At 42.9% G+C, this 17,653-nt stretch overlaps 1 protein-coding gene across 6 annotated transcripts in view; it reads right to left on the minus strand.

The window, feature by feature from the left end:
- KIF16B (kinesin family member 16B) overlaps nt 1-17,653 on the minus strand; it is a 299,460-nt gene that overhangs the window by 98,852 nt on the left and 182,955 nt on the right. For all 6 annotated transcript variants that reach the window (XM_049650080.1, XM_049650081.1, XM_049650086.1 and 3 more), the window contains 2 exons: nt 3,186-3,239; nt 458-1,816 (listed from right to left, as the gene is read on the minus strand). In XM_049650080.1, coding sequence (XP_049506037.1) covers nt 458-1,816; nt 3,186-3,239 — 1,413 coding nt within the window. The remainder of the gene's footprint in view (nt 1-457; nt 1,817-3,185; nt 3,240-17,653) is intronic.

Below are 17,653 nucleotides of genomic sequence, written 5' to 3' on the forward strand. Positions count from 1 at the left end.
GAGGAGGGAGGGTCGGGGGAGGGGGGGCGAGAAGGGGAGGACAGAAGGAAGAAAAGAGGGAGGAAGGGAAGGGAAAGAGAAAAGGGAGGGGAGGGGAGGGGACAGAAACAGGGGAGGGGGCAGGCTGGAAGCAGTCGTATTTATCAAATATGACAATATTCGTATTCCATAGGTCAGTGGAGTCATAGACAAGGGCTCTGGTTTTGTTTGAGTGTTTTTTTCAATGGCATGCCAATGATTCTCAGATGAGGATCCTAAGGAGCAAGAAAATGTGGCGGGGGGGGGGGTGCTTTTCTCAGCTTTGGTTGGAACACAAGCGTTGGCTGGTGTATCAGTGAACACACAGGTGAACAGAATCACTTTTTTAGAAAGACAGAGAGACGCACACCTTGAGGGGGTGGAAAAAACACCACCTTTGGCACCTACGGTGTGCCGTGCTCTCCCTGTCCAGCCTCACCTCTCCCGGTCCTTCTCCAGGGCTTCCTGCTCAGCTTCCAGGCTGGCCCGGAGGCCGGACTGCTTGCTGCTGCTGCTGTTCAGCGTGGCCAGTCTCTGCCTCTGCTCCTCGATCTCCAGGCCCAGGGTGGAGCGCCTCTGCAGGGCCCAGTGCCTCCTCTCCAGCCTGGCCACGGCCCGCTCCAGCGCCTCGCGCTGCTGCTTCTCCCGCGACTCGAGGATCTCCTTTTCCTTCTTCCTCACTTTTTCTTCCTGACGGGCGATGTTGGCAGTGAACTCAAAGGTGGCTTGGAGCTTCTGCAGCTGGCTCGCGTTGGCCTGGTACTGAGCGAGCTGTTCCTCTTTTTCTTCCATTTCTTTTTCTACTTGATAAAGAGTGTTGTCTAAGCCGAGAGGACCTCTGTCAAGGATTTCAAACGCTCTCTGCTTTTCCTCCAACAGGGTTGGCAAATGATGCTGCAGGAGGTACTGGAGCTGGCGTTCCTTATACTGCAGCCTGTATTCCGCGGGCTTTATCTTCTCGAGGATTTGAGCCGCCTGGGTGACGTGTGTGACACCCTCGGCATCTTTCTCCCACACTCTGAAGTCATCTTCGTTTGCAGACTTTAAACGCTCCAGGAGTTCTTGTTCCTCTTCGACTTCTTTTCTCAGGAGGTCCTTCTGCTGAACCAGGTCCTTCTCCAAGTTGGCCAGCTTGACCAGCTGCCTTCTCTTGAACTCCAGGAAACGCAGCTGAGCCCGTTCTGACTCCTCGCCGTCGTCCTCCCCTTCAGCCCGGGCCTCCTTCACCCGCAGGAGGGCCTCCCGGATGCCCTCCAGGTCCCTCCTCTCCTCCTCCACCCGCTGCACCTCCCCTCGCTGGAGGAGCCGGCTCATCTCCCGCTTCTGGCGCAGCTGCTCCTCTAGGTGCACCACGAGCATGACCTGCTCCTTCTCCTGCTCCTCCAGCCTCTTCTTCTCCAACTCGAGCTTGGCGTACTGCTCGTCCTTCTCCTTCTTGAGGCGGTCCAGCTCTCGAAATATCTGGATCTTCTCGGCCTTCTCGTTGTTGTTGAGCTCCTGGAGCCGCTGGGGCTCTTCTTTGACTCGGAGAAAGCTCTCCTCCTCCTGCTTCTTCTTCTGCAGCTCGATTTCCTGCTGCTCCCGCAGCCTTTCCTCTTCGAACTTTTCCTTCTCGGCAAGCAAATCCTTCAGCTTGCTCTCGATGTGGAAGCTGCGGCGTTTGAGGCTCTCCTCCTGCTTGCGGATCTGCAGCTGGACAATCTCTGTCTCCTTGCGCTGAGTCTCCACCTCCTGCTGCATCCGCTCCAGTTCTGCCTTATCTGACTTCTGCTTTTCTTCCATTTCTTCTATGAGTTTCCTGAAATGCCAAACGTTGACCCATCATCGTCTGCTCGCTACATACGAATGGTGCTCGAACTTTTCCCTACCTGAAATGTTCTGAACATGGACACGTGCCACAAAGTCAGGCCCTTCACTAAAATAAAAAGTGGGCGGAACTGCTTTCCTTTTCATTTCCGGCAGCACACTGCTTAGCTTTTTCACTCTGTAACTGTCCAACATATCATTTGCCTAACCTCCTGAAGTCGCCTCTGATATCATTTCTTTGTAGAGTCTATAAGCATAATGTGTTATGCATGATATAATTTTAAAAGCCCCCTGAGCTCAAAGAGAAAGAACCGTGCCCAATTTAAATTTAAATGTGAATAATGTTATTCAGCCCAATGGCTAAAACTCAATAGAAATTCAGTTACAAAATGACATTAAATAAAAATGCTTATGCTGTCCTCAACTCATTGGGGTCAAATATCAAAGTCAAGATAATCGACAGTTCATTGTTGCAGCTCAAATAACCGCATGCTATTTAGCATTTAATCACTAGTTTAGGACAAATGATAATCACCAAATGGCCCCAAATATTAGTTTATTAACACATAACACTGAGAATAACAGGAGTCTCCATAGAAAACTGACATGCATGATTTCAGGGGTTACATGTCATGCTTGGTCTATAGCATTCTAAACTCCAGGTTCCAGAAAATAAATATCCAATTTACAGATTTTCTCTGGCCTTTAGTTTCTACTCTAATATATAACCTTACTCTGTTTCTTGGCTCGTTAAACAGGATGAGGGTGGGGAGAAGGAGAAAATACTTAAGTTTTATCAGATAATTATATTCAGAACATATAAAAAAAAACCTCTCCCAATCAGCTAAAAAAATCACACACACACACACACACACACACACACACACACACACACACGAGAAAAGTGGGCCAAGAATTTAAAGAAGCAAATTATAGAAGGGAAATATAAATGGCCAAATAACATAAGCAAAGATGTTTAAAAGGGGAGGAGATATAAGGAAGGGGAACTGTCATTCTTTTTGGCTTTTTAAAACCTCAGGCGATAATCACTAAGGGGGATATGCTTTTAGATTAAACATAAGTATACATTTAGCGTATTAATGTAACGAGTGTATGAAATTTGCCTACTGACTCTATTCCCACTTTGTCCCAAGTATTTGAAGATGTACTGTTTTCAAAACATTCAAACATGAGGTAAAACTAACCAGCTAGAGAAATGACCTACAGTCATTAAACACATAAATACTTGACACAGAGCCAGAGCAAGGTAGTGAAACAGACTCGAAGAAATCCGTCTGGAACAGTAATGCAACAATCCACAGACTACAGTAGTGTTAAAACCCGTACCCCACATGGCTTACCTTTTACTTTCTAATTTTTCAAGTTCTTCGCGCTGTTGCCGCTCAAATTCAAGTCTAATAAAAATCAAATGAAAATGAGTCACTTTTCAGAAACAGCTTTTCTCTCTCATTCTCTGTATATAGTTGCATATTAGAAAGAGCATCCATTTTTTAAGCATTATTTTTAATTACAATGGATTAGCAATTTAAAATGTTTTCTTTGCTCTGTGACTATGATTAGAAATTAGACATTCTTCTGGGTGCTGGCATTCAGGCTTGAAAAGAATATATTTGACCTGAAGGAAAACAAACAAAGCACGAATGTATTGAAAAAGCAGGGTTAAAGGAAACTTCTAAATGATAAGCATGTCTACTCCATGCAGCTTAATCACTGATGAGTATATAAAATAGAGAATCTCTACCTTAGACAGATGGGTCCTTTTATAGGGAAAAGACTGCCAGAGAGGTGAGAGACAAAGAGAGAGAGCACAGACATCAATTAAGAAAATAATTAACTGGGGGAAACATCAGGAAAAAAGCAGTAAGGTACTTAACAGCCAATAGCCATGCACACATTGAAGTCTCTTTTTATAAATATCGTACTTCCAAAAAATTGCTTGAAGCAAAGACTCCAGGGAGTTAGATGTGTTATGTTTGCAATGTTCCCATCATAATGACAGCACTAATAATAACTGAGTACCAATAATAATTCTGACAGTAGTCAAATTCATATTTTTACTACTTTGTAGATGGTTATAGCGCAGGGAAGTCCACCAAGATCTTCCTATGACTAGTAGTTCTAGGATACAGAAATTACTGGGGGCTACGTAGATTGTAGACAGATTTACCACAGCGTTACCAGAATAAAGGGGGCTAGTCACTGGGAATTTTAAAACAATTTGCTAATCTATTGATAACAAAAGTTGATTCTCCTCAAATACAAGTCTTAATGACTACAAGATTTCACAGTGTGAAATCTTATGAAACTGTAGTTCTTAAACTTCTACATTTTCCTGCTGTGGTAAATGGCAGTTAGAGCTAAAAAGTTCAACTCTGGAAAAATTCATCACAAACTTTCCCGTATGACATGCAAATCCAGACTAGCAAAAGTAACCTTTACAATGAGCTAACAAACATTCCAAATAGATGTGTTACCTATTCATTTGAGCTAACATTGAGAGTAAGATGCCTGGTGTCTTTTATAAGCAGAACTAAGTGCTGTGCTAGGTCGTTTACCCACGTTAGCTTACTTTGTCTTCCCAGCAAACCCTAAAGTTAGCAAAGTCTCTCCATCTTACAGATAAGGAACCCAGAGCTCAGGTATGTGAACAACTTGCCCAAGGTCATAATGGTGAGATGTGGAAGAGCCAGGATTTGAACCCATGACAGCCTACTCCCAAAACAGCCTCCCTCAATTCATGAGCAATGCTCCAATTTGTGATAGACAATAAAAGATTTAAACCTTCCCTGAAACTTGTCATTTAGGGTTATACATATCCTCCGATCAAATGAAAACAATCTGTAGACTGTAGGCATTGCCATCCATGAGAAATCAATCACATAAATATATATGAAGGGTATTTGCAAGTCCCCAAGCTCAGCACGTATGCCATTATACTAAGTAGGGATAAGGTTTCATTAAAGTTAGTATGTGATTGTTCTCTGTTATACAACAATAAACAGAACCTTGAAAATGTTTCCTAGTAGGTATTTTTTAGACTTCAGTACAGTTTAGCCTTCCTAGAAATATTTACATGGTCAAAAAGAATCATTAGATTAAACACTTTCAAAACCAGAGAATTCCCCTAATGGAACTGCCTTTAATCTCTAGTTTTACTTTCTATGAACAGCCCAGTATACCAACAGTAGACACTGCTCTGACAATGTCACAGGCATGTGGTCCGAAACCAAATGCTCCCCTGAGAGTTGGGAGACCTGGGTTTGAATGAAATCCTCTCACCTGAGGACTGTGTACCAGGGGCAGGTGCTGGGCTAGGCTCTTAGCTGGCAATACCCTTCCTCTGTTCTCCCAACCCTGCCAGGGTGACATGCTTCTCATCCCCATTTTACAGAACAGAAAACTGAGGCTTAGAAAAGTAAGTAGCAGAGGGAGAACTTGAATCCAAGTTTGATACACTAAAACCTGGGCTACTGACCACTGCAATTGTTGCTATTGAGCTGTGTCATCTCAGGAGGTCATAAAATGTGAGTTTTAATATCTTCATCTCTAACATGATGCTCTGAGCACCTACTTTTTTTTTTTTTTTATTTTATTGAGCATGGTGCCAGGCACAGGGTGAGGGCACACGAGACATAACAGCCTGTATCAGTGATGTGGTCCCTGCCTCCACAAGACTCCCAGTCTGTGACAGTCAAATAAACACAAGTGAACACCCAACGGGTTGCAAGCCAGGAAGGACACACTGTTATAACATATAAGAGCAGGGTACTGATTCCAGAATTTGGTAGTACCTAGAATCAAGGCAAGCTTCCTGAGGAAACTTATACCTAAGCTGTGCCATTCTTGCTCATTCATGATATAGAAATTCAAGAGAAGCTCAATAAAACCACATCTTGGCTTGCTGTGGGGGAAGCGGCAAGACCCAAAGCCTAATAGGACAACAAGAAGGCAGACGGTGAAGGGCCTTGGAAAGTAAATATTAAGGACTCTGAACTTGATCCTAAAGATGGTGGCAGAAAAGTCCCATGTGATAAGAAAGAAAGAGTTGGGGCGCTGGGGTGGCTTAGTCAGTTAAGCATCAGACTTCAGCTCAGGTCATGACCTTGTGGTTTGTGAGTTAGAGCCCCACACTGGGCTCTGTGCTGAGAGCTCAGAGCCTGGAGCCTGCTTCAGATTCTGTGTGTCTCCCTCTCTCTCTGCCCCTCTTCTACTCATTCTCTCTCATTCTCTCTCTCTCTCTCTCTCTCTCTCTCTCTCTCTCTCTCAAAAATAAACATTAAAGAAAGGAAGAGTCAAAGACACCCCTCAGGTTTCTGACCGGATTACATAGGAGGTGGGAAAGCAAGAGCTAAAAGGTCTGCAGGTGTGAACACAAGTTCTAGGGACTGTGAGACCATGTATGAGTCATTTAATAATATGTATTGGGATCCACTGAGATGGAGAAGAGCACTGGGGACAGACCAGTGGGGGAGGCAGAAGTCGTAATGGCAGCCACACTAGTGCTAGTACTCATGGTGGCCAAGATGAGGGCAACAGCCACCGTCCCCTGAAGATTCACTCTACGCCCGGTTCTGAGGACTTCTCATTTAACTCTCGCAATGGCCCTGTGAGGTAGGTGCCGTCATTATCCCATTTGACATGTGAGGGACGGTCATATCACTAGTAAATGGCAGAATCAATCCTGACGCCAGAGCTCACAATTTTTACCTCTTCTCCATCCTGCCTTCGAGAAGGTAAGCCCAATTTCATACATTTGTGGAAGCTAATGACTCCAGAAAGTTCTACTAAATGAGATGTCCAGCAGGCAGGGAGATACATACAAAGGTCTAGCTCTCGGGCCATTGACAAGGACGGAGATACAGACTTGGGATTCACCAGCATCTAGACTGCAACTGAAACCACAAAAGCGGATGAGGTTACCCAGGATGTATGTATGGAATGAGAATAAAGGAGCTTAGTGACAAATCTGGAAGACCGCGGATACCGCAGTGACTGGCAGAGAACGAGGCTAAGGAGCAGTTAAAGACACAGAGAGAAGGTCAGGAAAGAGTGGGCACAGGAAAGCAAAGGGAAGGGAGAAAAGTAGTATGAAATGCTCCAGGAAAGTCAAGTAAGATAGGGCCCAAGGAGAACTCACTGAACTTAGCAACATGGAGGTCACTGGCAAACTTGGAGTGAGCTTTTCTGGGTTTGGGGCCAGACTGCAGTGGACTGGGACTGAATGGGAGGAGAGCAGAGGCTGAACAATAGACAGGGTTCTCAGTAATGTTAGTTATGAAGGGGAAGTGGTAGTTTTAGGAGAATGGGTCCTCATTTTAAAAGCTGGAAGAGACTTGTGCGTATTTAAACCCTGGTATAAACAAGCCAGAAGAGACAGAGTGTAAACAAATTGGGGATAGAGGCCCCTAAGCTGGAATTGGAAGGAAAGGACAGAACGATGGCTAAGAACATGGGCTTTGGAATTAGTCTACCCCAGATCAAATCCTGGCTCCTATAAGACCACAGGACAGTTTTTCTCTAAGCCTTAATTTCCTCATCTGGAACTACACTCGAGAATAAGCTTAGTCCTTGCTGAGTGGAGGATCCAATGGAAGTATATAATGAGCACTTAGCAGTTAACAAATATTAGCTATGAATCCTACAGCATCCATAGTACAGGTAGGAGAAGACAAAGAGCAATTCAGCCATTGAGACAGGAAGGACGGAGGAAAAGACAAAAGCAAAGCAGACATGGGCTTTGGTGGTGGTGTTTCTTAGGACTTCTGTATTCTCTGTGAGGTCAGAAGCAAGGTCCTCTGCTAAGAATAAGGAGGAAGGTGGTGGGGTTAGAGACATAAAGAACATGAAGATTACTAGTAATACCTGAAAAGGCCAATGGGCAAGAGAACTGATAAGGACAACAAACTAAAAGGGGGTGGGTGGGTGGGCATCACTCAAGCCTAGGGATCATTAATTTACAGAGGTGCCCATCTCTGTGTTGACATGGCTTTCTCTCATAGCATTGGGCTGAGATATCAGATACAGGTTCAGGGCAGGGAGAAAATTCAATGGAACCAGGTGGGTCTCCAACAAGTGAAAGAACCAAAGGACCATCTGAGGTTTTGGGAAGAGGACGGCTCAAGTGTTGGGGATGAAAACTTGACTGGACAGAGAAGTAAGTGGAGATGCGGCAAGTCTTCTTAGAGGTGAAATTAAGAAATCTAAGAAGTCTCCAGGCTGAAGAAGTAAATATGCTTACTTAACCATAAGTATCCATACGGAATCACCCAAGATAACAGCAGGACTGAAAAAGATGGTGAAGCTTAGAAAGTAAGTTTAGATGACAACAGTAAGGAGGGGCAAAGGCTGGGAGAGGCAGGTGCCATAAGTGAACACATCAGAGCTCTGTGGGGCAGGGGAAGGGTGGTCTAAGGGCAGCTTCAGGGGAACCGGAGTCTCTGGGCTGATGAGAACCTTGGCTCCTCCTTGGTAGAAGTTCTCATTTCAGATTGTAATAAGGAAAGGAAAAGAACTTGGACGAACGGAAGGTGTCAACCTTAGATGTAATGAGGCTGTCTGACCCCTCCTGAAGAGAGGCATCTAATGATATGTAATGTTCTGAGTTAAGAAGTCAAGGAAAGATTCCCATTTGAATTCATAAGGAAGAAGTATGGATTCATTCCTGTGGTCTCTTTCTAAAATGGGAAAAAAAGTTTGACTGCTTTCTACTAAAAGCAATGTCCTTGATAACAAATGACGTTTCTGTCCTAAAATATAAGAGTTAAAAAAAAAAACAAAAACAAAACATAAAGATGCTCAGTCTTAACTTAAAACCAAGTCCCAACCATTCTGAGAGTCATAATTACAAAGTCAAGAACTATATTTCAAAATACGAGGTGAATTAGCTATTGCTGGTACTGTATGACTTCCATTAAATATTACATATTTACTAATCATACTTTAAAATGCACCTCTTTCCTTAATCAATGATAATTATTTCAAATAGCAAACCTCAAGAGATTGTGAAAGATAAACGTGAATGTGTTAATATCAGGGAAAGAATATCAACTATAATTGTATTTTAATGTGGCTTCATTTTAAATAATTGTAATTCACTATCTTATTTTACGGGAATTATCTTGGCCCCAAATGCTAATTTCCTAAATGTTACAATTAAAAGGAAAACCACAAAAGGATGTAATTTTTGCAGCTGTTTTTAGCATTTTAAAATGACATTTGGAAGTACACATACTGCGTTAGGTCCAACAAAAAAAGCAGCATACAATCTATTTTTATGAGAAACGGCTTTTTTTTTTTTTTTTGCATTAAAAGACATCTAGCATTTTTAGGTATAATTGCACATCTTGCAATTTATATTCCTGTTATCATCGGCAGTGAAAAAGCAAGGGGGTGGGAATTTCTCAGTTCACACCATGACATTGAAAGTGAGACTGTGATTATCAAAAAAAAGAAAGAAAAAGAAAAATTTAAATGAACTGAAGGCATAAATATCCGAGTCCTTATGTTATGCCAGGGGTGATTAGTTTTGTGTCTTTGATGTCGTTTCACTTTCAAAAAGGAGGCAAACAGCTACTCCAGTGCAGCCAACACTTGTACTGGCAGCTGTGGTGGGGGGCAGATGTGGAGGGCAACTGAGGCTGAGCCCCAGGCCCCAGCATGACTAGAAGGGAGTGACCTGACAATGGAGGTGAGCTGAAGGCAAGGTAGTCCCCCGCATGGACATTCTCCATAAGTACATGAACAGCTGAGGGGAAAGAAAATTCTTAGGCCATGGGTAAGCCAGAATTTTTCCCACGTGATTTTTAGGTTCTCATAGGTTTGACCCCATGGGTGTGCCACCTATGAGGACACACAGGATCCTGCATTCACTGTCTACTGCCGTCATCTTGAGACTCTTCCTATTTGAACGAGAAGCCCCATGTTTACACTATGCACTGAACCCTGCAAATTATGTAGCTGGGTTTTGATCAAGCATACATCATTTCTTAAAGAACTCCTGGCCCGTTGCCTGGGATGTACGGTGGTAGTCTGCAGTCCAGATTCTGGTAAGTGCCAGGTGGAAAGCAGCTAGAAAAGACCAGAACTCCATGCAAGATGGCTCACTTGTCCCTGATCCTTCACAAGGGATTAGGTTTCAACAACAGTTCTGGTAACAGTGAGACCAGAATGGCTGACCTTCTTACCACCCTACCACTCTCAGGAACTTCCAGCCAGTTTCAAACCACCTCACTACAAAGGAACAAACTCCCAAAGAGATAGGGGTGGATCTTAAAGACTGAAGAGGAAGTTTGGATTCGGGTGCTGGAGTTGATGCAGGTTTTATCCAATAATCTTCCTGAGCAGAAACCAGAGACTACCCCAAGGAAGGCACAGGGAAATGTATGAAATAACCTGGCCATTCATCCAGACCCTGTCTCTTCATGGAAAGGCTCTGAGGTCTTTCCTATGTGCATCATTAGAGACTTTTATTAGGAAGCTAAAAGTAGGGGTGCCTGGGTGGCTCAGTCAGTCGAGTGTCCGACTTCAGCTCAGGTCATGATCTCACGGTTCCTGGGTTCCAGCCCACATCAGGCCCACATTGGGTTCTCTGCTGTCAGCATACAGCCCACTTCGAATCCTCTGTTCCCTTCTCTCTGCTCCTCCTCCACTCACAGGCGCAGGTGCTCCAGCACATGCTCTCGCTCTCTCTCAAAAATAAATAAATAAATAAAAAGAAAGCTAAGAATCATTGCTTTGTAGAGACAGTAGAATTGCTACGCCACTCCTCCTCATTTCCCTTTTTTCCTCCCAAATCATTGTATAGCCTGTAATACAGTGACTTACATACAACTGCAATTCAAGGTGTATATATCAAAATGAGGGTCTCACAATGCAATTTAATCTAGGAGGTTGTGAAATTAAACCCCTTTTAGTTAGAAGTCAGAGTTTATAACACAAATATCCCTAGTACTCTGGGAATGGTTTTCTAATAAACTTTCAAATCCCTAGTCTAGAAAGTACTCAGAAAAGACTTTCAGGAGCCAGTCTTAAGCCTTCTGTATTGCAAATGGAAAGTGCCCAAAGAAACAAAGATTGCTTTTGAAAAAAAAAAAAAAAAAAGTAAAATCCGATACTAAAAGCATTTTAAGTGAGTTTTCTCCCCAGCCTATTTCTCATAACAGTGGTAAAACTCGCTCCAATAAATGCAGCCAGAACCAGATGTTAAACCCAGGAGACCTACCTGATTGAGCTGCAAGATCACATGTGGTTACGACTACATGGAGACTCAAGAGATTGTTCGTTCAACTTGGCACACACCCTACACTCTGCTCCCCCCACTATTTTATAGGCCAAGAGACTGAGGCCCAGAGAGTAGTAGAGGGAGGTCCAAGGTGACCTCTTCTTTAGAGGAGCCAAGAGTAAAGCTCACTTCCTCCTACGCCTCCTCCATTCTCACTTTGACACTGCAATTCTACCTTACCTCCTCAATTGAACTATGGTAACTTTTACCCCAGAAACAGCCTCCCAGAAGTTGACAATGGTTTATCATTCCAAAATGCACCTCTCCCTGTTGGACCCAGAATAGTGTATGTACCTCAGGTGATTTTCCTGCCACCTGATTCAGCCATGAATGCCACATCACCGATAAATGTGAATCAACACCTAACATGTACAAGGGCAATACTGAATAGATAAAGTGCCTTTGCATCTTAAGAGTAGATTATAAGTGAAATAAAATGTGCATGCAGATCAATCACAGCACATGATGAACCCGAGAAAGTTCCATTTTTAACAGGAGATGGGTTGGAGGGAGAGCATTTATAGCTGCAGGGACGAGAGGATGCCTAGCAGAGGAACTGCTGTCAAGTTGGGCCTTGACAGATGGACAGAATAACAACGGGCGTAGTGTGGTGAGTGGGGGGAAATCTAGTTGAAGAAAAACAGGAGAAGAAAGACAAAAGATGCAAGCAAAGGAAGCAGTAAAGGGCACACCTGGCTATTGCTCAGAACAAATAAAGGAGTGATGAGAAGAAATAAAACCCAAAAGGTAGACCGTGGACAGAATGCCAAAAGTTAAGCTGACACTCTCGGGAGCACCTCCGTGGGCAACCTTTCCTCCCACACCTGTGTAGTCCTCTACCCAAGACACTGGGTACAAAAAACAGGAAACAGTAGTTCACACAGCCAATAATCCATCTGTTCAATATGGCGTCCATGTGCCAGGGCACTGGCATTATGGGTTCAGCAAAGGGAACTAAGTCCCTGCCATTATAAACCTTCCATTCTAGTGAGCAGGACAGCTAACTAACAATGAGTATGTTATGCGATAAGTGTTATGGGAAAAAAAAAAATGAAGACCAGAGAGAGGGTACAAAGAGAAGGTGACATTTAGAAGAGAGCTAAGTGGAAGAAGTAACCATGAGGATGTATCTGGTGCCAACACGAGTGGGAAGCCAGGCCAATGACCAGGAGACAACGTGTGTGGCATGCTGGGAGCACAGCAAGACCAGCATGGTAAGAGCATATGGAACCGGGAGATAGTGACGGTATGAGAGCAACTGTGGCCCAAGAGGGAGCCAGAGCCAAAACCACCAAAACCACACAGAGCCTTACAGATCAGAGGGCAGACAGAGCCCTGTCCACCAGGGTTCCTTAAGGAAAGAGACCCGCCTTAATTGACTGTGTATCCTGAGGGCCTTCTGTGAGGCAAATAGTAGGCATTCAACCAATGGCTGCTATGAGTAGTGCTTTGATGTCAGGTACAAGAGGCTCAGAGCCAGACCCCAATGACATAGCCATAGAATCCCTGGACGAGGAATACTGACGGTGTCAGCCAATGCAGAGCTCCCTTTGCCATAAGAAGTAACAACTTTTGGTGCTTTCCACCCTTCTCAAGATGAAAGGTCACTAACTGTAGCAAATGCACAAAATACAAGTAAGTAAAACACTTTACTGATACATTCCCCATGATCCATCCCGGCCTACAGCCTTTAGCCTCCACAGCCACACATAATACACACAAGAGGAGAGCCAACAACAGAGTTCATTTTGTAACCTTTTCCTCTTAATGAATACTTACGACAAGTCCCCAGATCATTAACGATTACTGTCTAACATAGTTTAATATCATGCAATTCAAAAATACAGATGCACCATGATTAATGTAAGCAATTACATGCTAGAGAGGTACATGATAGTGGACACAGAAAACGGTGTGGTGCCATCTACACCGGGTCGTCCAAGAAGGGGTTCGTTTCAGAACAGCTGTGCCTGTTTCTGAGCAGAGGGAAGAGAGAGAGCACAGAGGGAAGTTTGAAGATGTGAGAAAGACTTAAAATGCACCACAGCTCCTCTCCCTTCACTGAAGTGAAGGGCTTTAGTGTTACAGATCTGCGTTACACATTTGTACTTCTTTGATATCACCCACTGAAAGACAAAATGCTACCACACCGAACAAGCAATGCTTGCACTGCGTGCCTCTGTCTCGGGCTGGGGGTGAGCAGTAGTCCTGGGAACACCTGCCGTACCTCCACCGGCCTGTGTGCCCACTCCCTGCTCTCTACTGTCATGCCTTTTATGGTCTGGGTCATCAACCATTCCTTTCCTTATTTCTCTCTCACACCTCTCTTCATTCCTCCCCTTGTTACTTTAATGTAAGCAGTAGCTGCCATCAAATACAGAATTCAAGGGAGTGTGGATGTAGCTGACAAAAGAAAAAAAAAAAGTGGGAATGATTTACATAAGTGGATTAATTGCAACAATTTATGGGGCGGGGGAGGGGTTCCAAAAGTCCTCTACGATTAAGCAAGAATTACAATTATGATATAAACAGAATGAAGACTTGTCTTCAATGGCATGAGGAAAAGTTCACAATAAAATGTTAAAAGAAAAAGCAGGATATAGAACTGTATATCTAGTTTGATCTCAATTTGTTTTTTTAAGTAATCATTATAATGCATAATTACAATATCTGATGTACAATTTAAACACATATACTATAAATCTAAGTAAATATTACAAACATAAACCAATCATTATTTTTTGGTGGGAGGATTGTGAATGCTTGTGATTACCTTATTCATTTCTGAATGTTTTCCTTTTTTGTAACAAGCATTTCCATTTATAATGAGACAAACTACCTGTTTCAAATTTTTTTCTTAATCTACCATGATTATAGCAACCATTTTACTTCCTTTTTGCTTCTGTGAATCTCTGGTTCATTTCCATTTTATCCAACGACAATGATGATTAACCTGACTAGATCATAAGGTATGGGAACTAAACACGTAATGTCACTGATGTGGGCACAGCTTCTCAAGGTTAGAATTATGGTCTGTGATAGAAGAAGGGGATGAAACTGCCTTGTCAGGGCACAACAATTCACACACACATTCTATCAACAATTATTTCTCAAACACCTACTTGGAGCAGGGACACAGTATCAAGAAAATCAGACCCTTTCACTTACTACTAAATATATAGACCAAGAGTAGACAGTTGACCAAGAGACACAATTACCACCTATTTCAAATGCTACCAAGGAAAGACAGAGGATGCTTTCAGTGAATAGCTAAGGAGATGAAATTCAAATGGAGGTTGGCAGGGCCTTTTTGAAGAAGCAACATTTAAATTGGGATCTTAGATAAAAGACTCTTGGATACTGAGAACAAACTGAGGGTTGACGGGGGTGGGGGAGAGGGGAAAGTGGGTGATGGGCAGGGAGGAGGGCACTTGCTGGGATGAACACTGGGTGTTGTATGGAAACCAATTTGACAATAAATTATATTTTAAAATAATAATAAAAAAATTAAAAATAAATAAAAAATAAAATAAATTGGGATCTTAGAGACTATGTGGGATTCGGCCACATGAGGAACTGGTGGACACATGGATGAGTGCTCCAGAAGGAAACAGCGTGTGCAAAAAGACCCAGAAGCAAGAATGGATATGTACAACTGGAACCCTTGACTGAACCAGCAAGAAGCTCTCATCAAATGAGTTAACAAATTATGGAGAGCTCGTGGCATGTATTCAAGTGAATACAACATGGATCTTCAAAGGCAAATCATGCCGCCATGTAGGACTAAGGAAATCTGCTATCTTCCATCCTTGCCCACAACTACCATTCACCATTTCACCAGGAAAAGTCTCATTTCCCCAGCTGACCTTTATAGTTCAGCTTTCAACTGTGCAATTATCAAATGAAGGAAGAGGAAATGCAGCCTGCTACTCAGACAATGCAAATCTAAGGTAACTGAATAAAGACAGATTGTTCTTTGAATTTACAGCTCATCTTTCTGCCTACTTTGAAAACAGAAAACACAGGAAGCTCATCGCTTAAAGTGGTTCACAGTGGAATACCATTCAAGGACAAAAAAACAAAACAAAAAAACCCAAAAAGTCAGTAATTAACACTAATCTCCATTAGTGGAAGGAAGAAGCCCACTTTCATCACATGGTCCCCAAGACTGTATCTTAAGCTATTTAAGGCACTCTAGAGCAACTGTAAAGTTAGCAAATGGTCCATAAAAAAGCAAGACAAATGAGACCAAAAACTGGAGAAGAAATCAGCCTTGCAGCGAAGCAAACTTTTGAGAAATGGCAAGTCCTGATAAAATAAACCAGCAGAGACAAACACAGTAAATAAACATCAACTAAAATGCAGGCTAACTACCAAATCAGCAGCAACATAAATATTGCCAACTACATGCATAAAACTTCCATGCTCAAGGTCAGCAAGAAAAAAAAAAAAAAAAAGATAAAAGAATTGAGAATTGATAAAGTACCGGAAAGTAGAGAGAAGAGAGAAAGGTGGAGCTAGCAGGGCACTGTATTCACAGGCGATGTGACCTTCTCTCTCAGGAGATATAGTGGAGACCCTGGTCTCACCTGAAGATGCAAATCTCATCAAGAGTAATATCCAGCCAGGGGCGCCTGGGTGGCTTGGTCGGTTAATCATCCGACTTCAGCTCAGGTCATGATCTCACGGTCCGGTCCGTGAGTTCGAGCCCCGTGTCGGGCTCTGTGCTGACAGCTCAGAGCCTGGACACTGTTTCAGATTCTGTGTCTCCCTCTCCCTCTGCTCCTCCCCTGTTCATGCTCTGTCTCTCTCTGTCTCAAAAATAAATAAACGTTAAAAAAAAATTAAAAAAAAAAAAAAAAAGAGTATATCCAGCCATTACCAGATTCTGTTTCTGAAGCCCCTTCCACACTGGTATGAATTAAGGGGGGAAAGTGAATTCACTTTGCTCACATTCATCAGATGTCTGTTAAGTTTCAGGTACGATGCTGGGCACTGAGTGAACAACACATTAGATTCTGTGACTGTTTTCTGGAAGCTTACAGTGATCCACAGCGAGGCTAAGGCTCAGTACAACAGGATGTAACCATATTATTGAGGTCTCCATACTTTCTCTCTAATGTGATGCATTTATTTTTTCAGCTGAAGGCAGGAAATGGGGAGGGAGGACGTAAGGAAGAAATAGGAAAGGGGCTGCAGATGGGAAAGAAAATGAAACTACAACTGACCCTTGAACAATGCAGTCAAAAATCACACAGTTGAAAGTCCACATATAACTTTTCACTCCCCCAAAACTTAACTAATAGTCTACTGTTGACCAGAGGTCTTATTGGTATCATAAATTCAACTAACACATATTTTGAATCTTATATATGTTATGTACAGTATTCTTATAATAAGCTAGAGAAAATATTAAGATCATAAGGAAGATGAAATACATTCACAGTAGTGTACTGTATTTACTGAAAAAATTTACATGGGGCACCTGGGTGGTTCAGTTGGTTAAGCATCCAACTTCAGCTCAGGTCATGATCTCACAGCTCATGAGTTGGAGCCCTGCGTCGGGCTCTGTGCTGATGGCTCGGAGCCTGGAGCCTGCTTCAGATTCTGTGTCTCCCTCTCTCTCTGCCCCTCCCCCATTCACACTATGTCTCTTTATCTCTCGTAAATAAATAAAAATTAAAATAAATTTTTTAAGAGGAAAAAAATAAAAAATCTGCATACAAATGGATGTGTGCTGTTCGAAGAACAACCCATATTGTTTAAGGATCAACTGTACTTTTTTTCCATACAATTGTTGTCAGCCAGTGAGACGTCCTCACTGCCATCTTGGTGTCTCCGGCTTTTTGATACAAATCCCAGAATTCTTCATTCAGAATCTACTTCCTTCCAGCTTTACGTTCTAATTTGTCATCCCTACTTTTGACTTGAAAGGGTCAGGAAGGCTGGAGCTAAGTACATATAGCATTCTAGTACAGCATGAAGCTCCACACAGGACAAACTAGGTCCTTGGTGATGATTAGGATGCCCAGGACATGCTTCCAGAGACAGCCACCGTTAGCAGGATTCCCCAGAATCTAGTTCCTATGAAGACAGCTTACAGCTACACTCAAGAAGGTGTATTCATATTGGTATTCTATACTTCAAGAGGATCTCTTTCTAGTTTGTATGCAATTGGAAACTCTCCTACAGTACTGGTAGAAAATGGTGGTGATGTGTGCTTTTGGTCTGAAGAGCAATTTGTCAACTTATCAAGGGCCTTAAAACTATTTACATTTCCAGGGGCACCCGGGTGGCTCAGCCAGTTGAGCGTCCAACTCTTGAATTCAGCTCAGGTCATGATCCCACAGTCGTGGGATCGAGCCACACGTCAGGCTCTGTGCAAAGCATGGAACCTGCCTGAGATTCTCTCTCTCTCCCTCTGCCCTTCTCCCCAACACTCTCTCCCTCTTTCTCTAAAATAAAATATAAACAATAAAAAATGAAATGAAATGAAATGAAATGAAATGAAATGAAATGAAATGAAAT

The sequence above is a fragment of the Panthera uncia genome (genome assembly GCF_023721935.1).
Source record: "Panthera uncia isolate 11264 chromosome A3 unlocalized genomic scaffold, Puncia_PCG_1.0 HiC_scaffold_11, whole genome shotgun sequence".
NCBI classification, from domain to species: domain Eukaryota; kingdom Metazoa; phylum Chordata; class Mammalia; order Carnivora; family Felidae; genus Panthera; species Panthera uncia.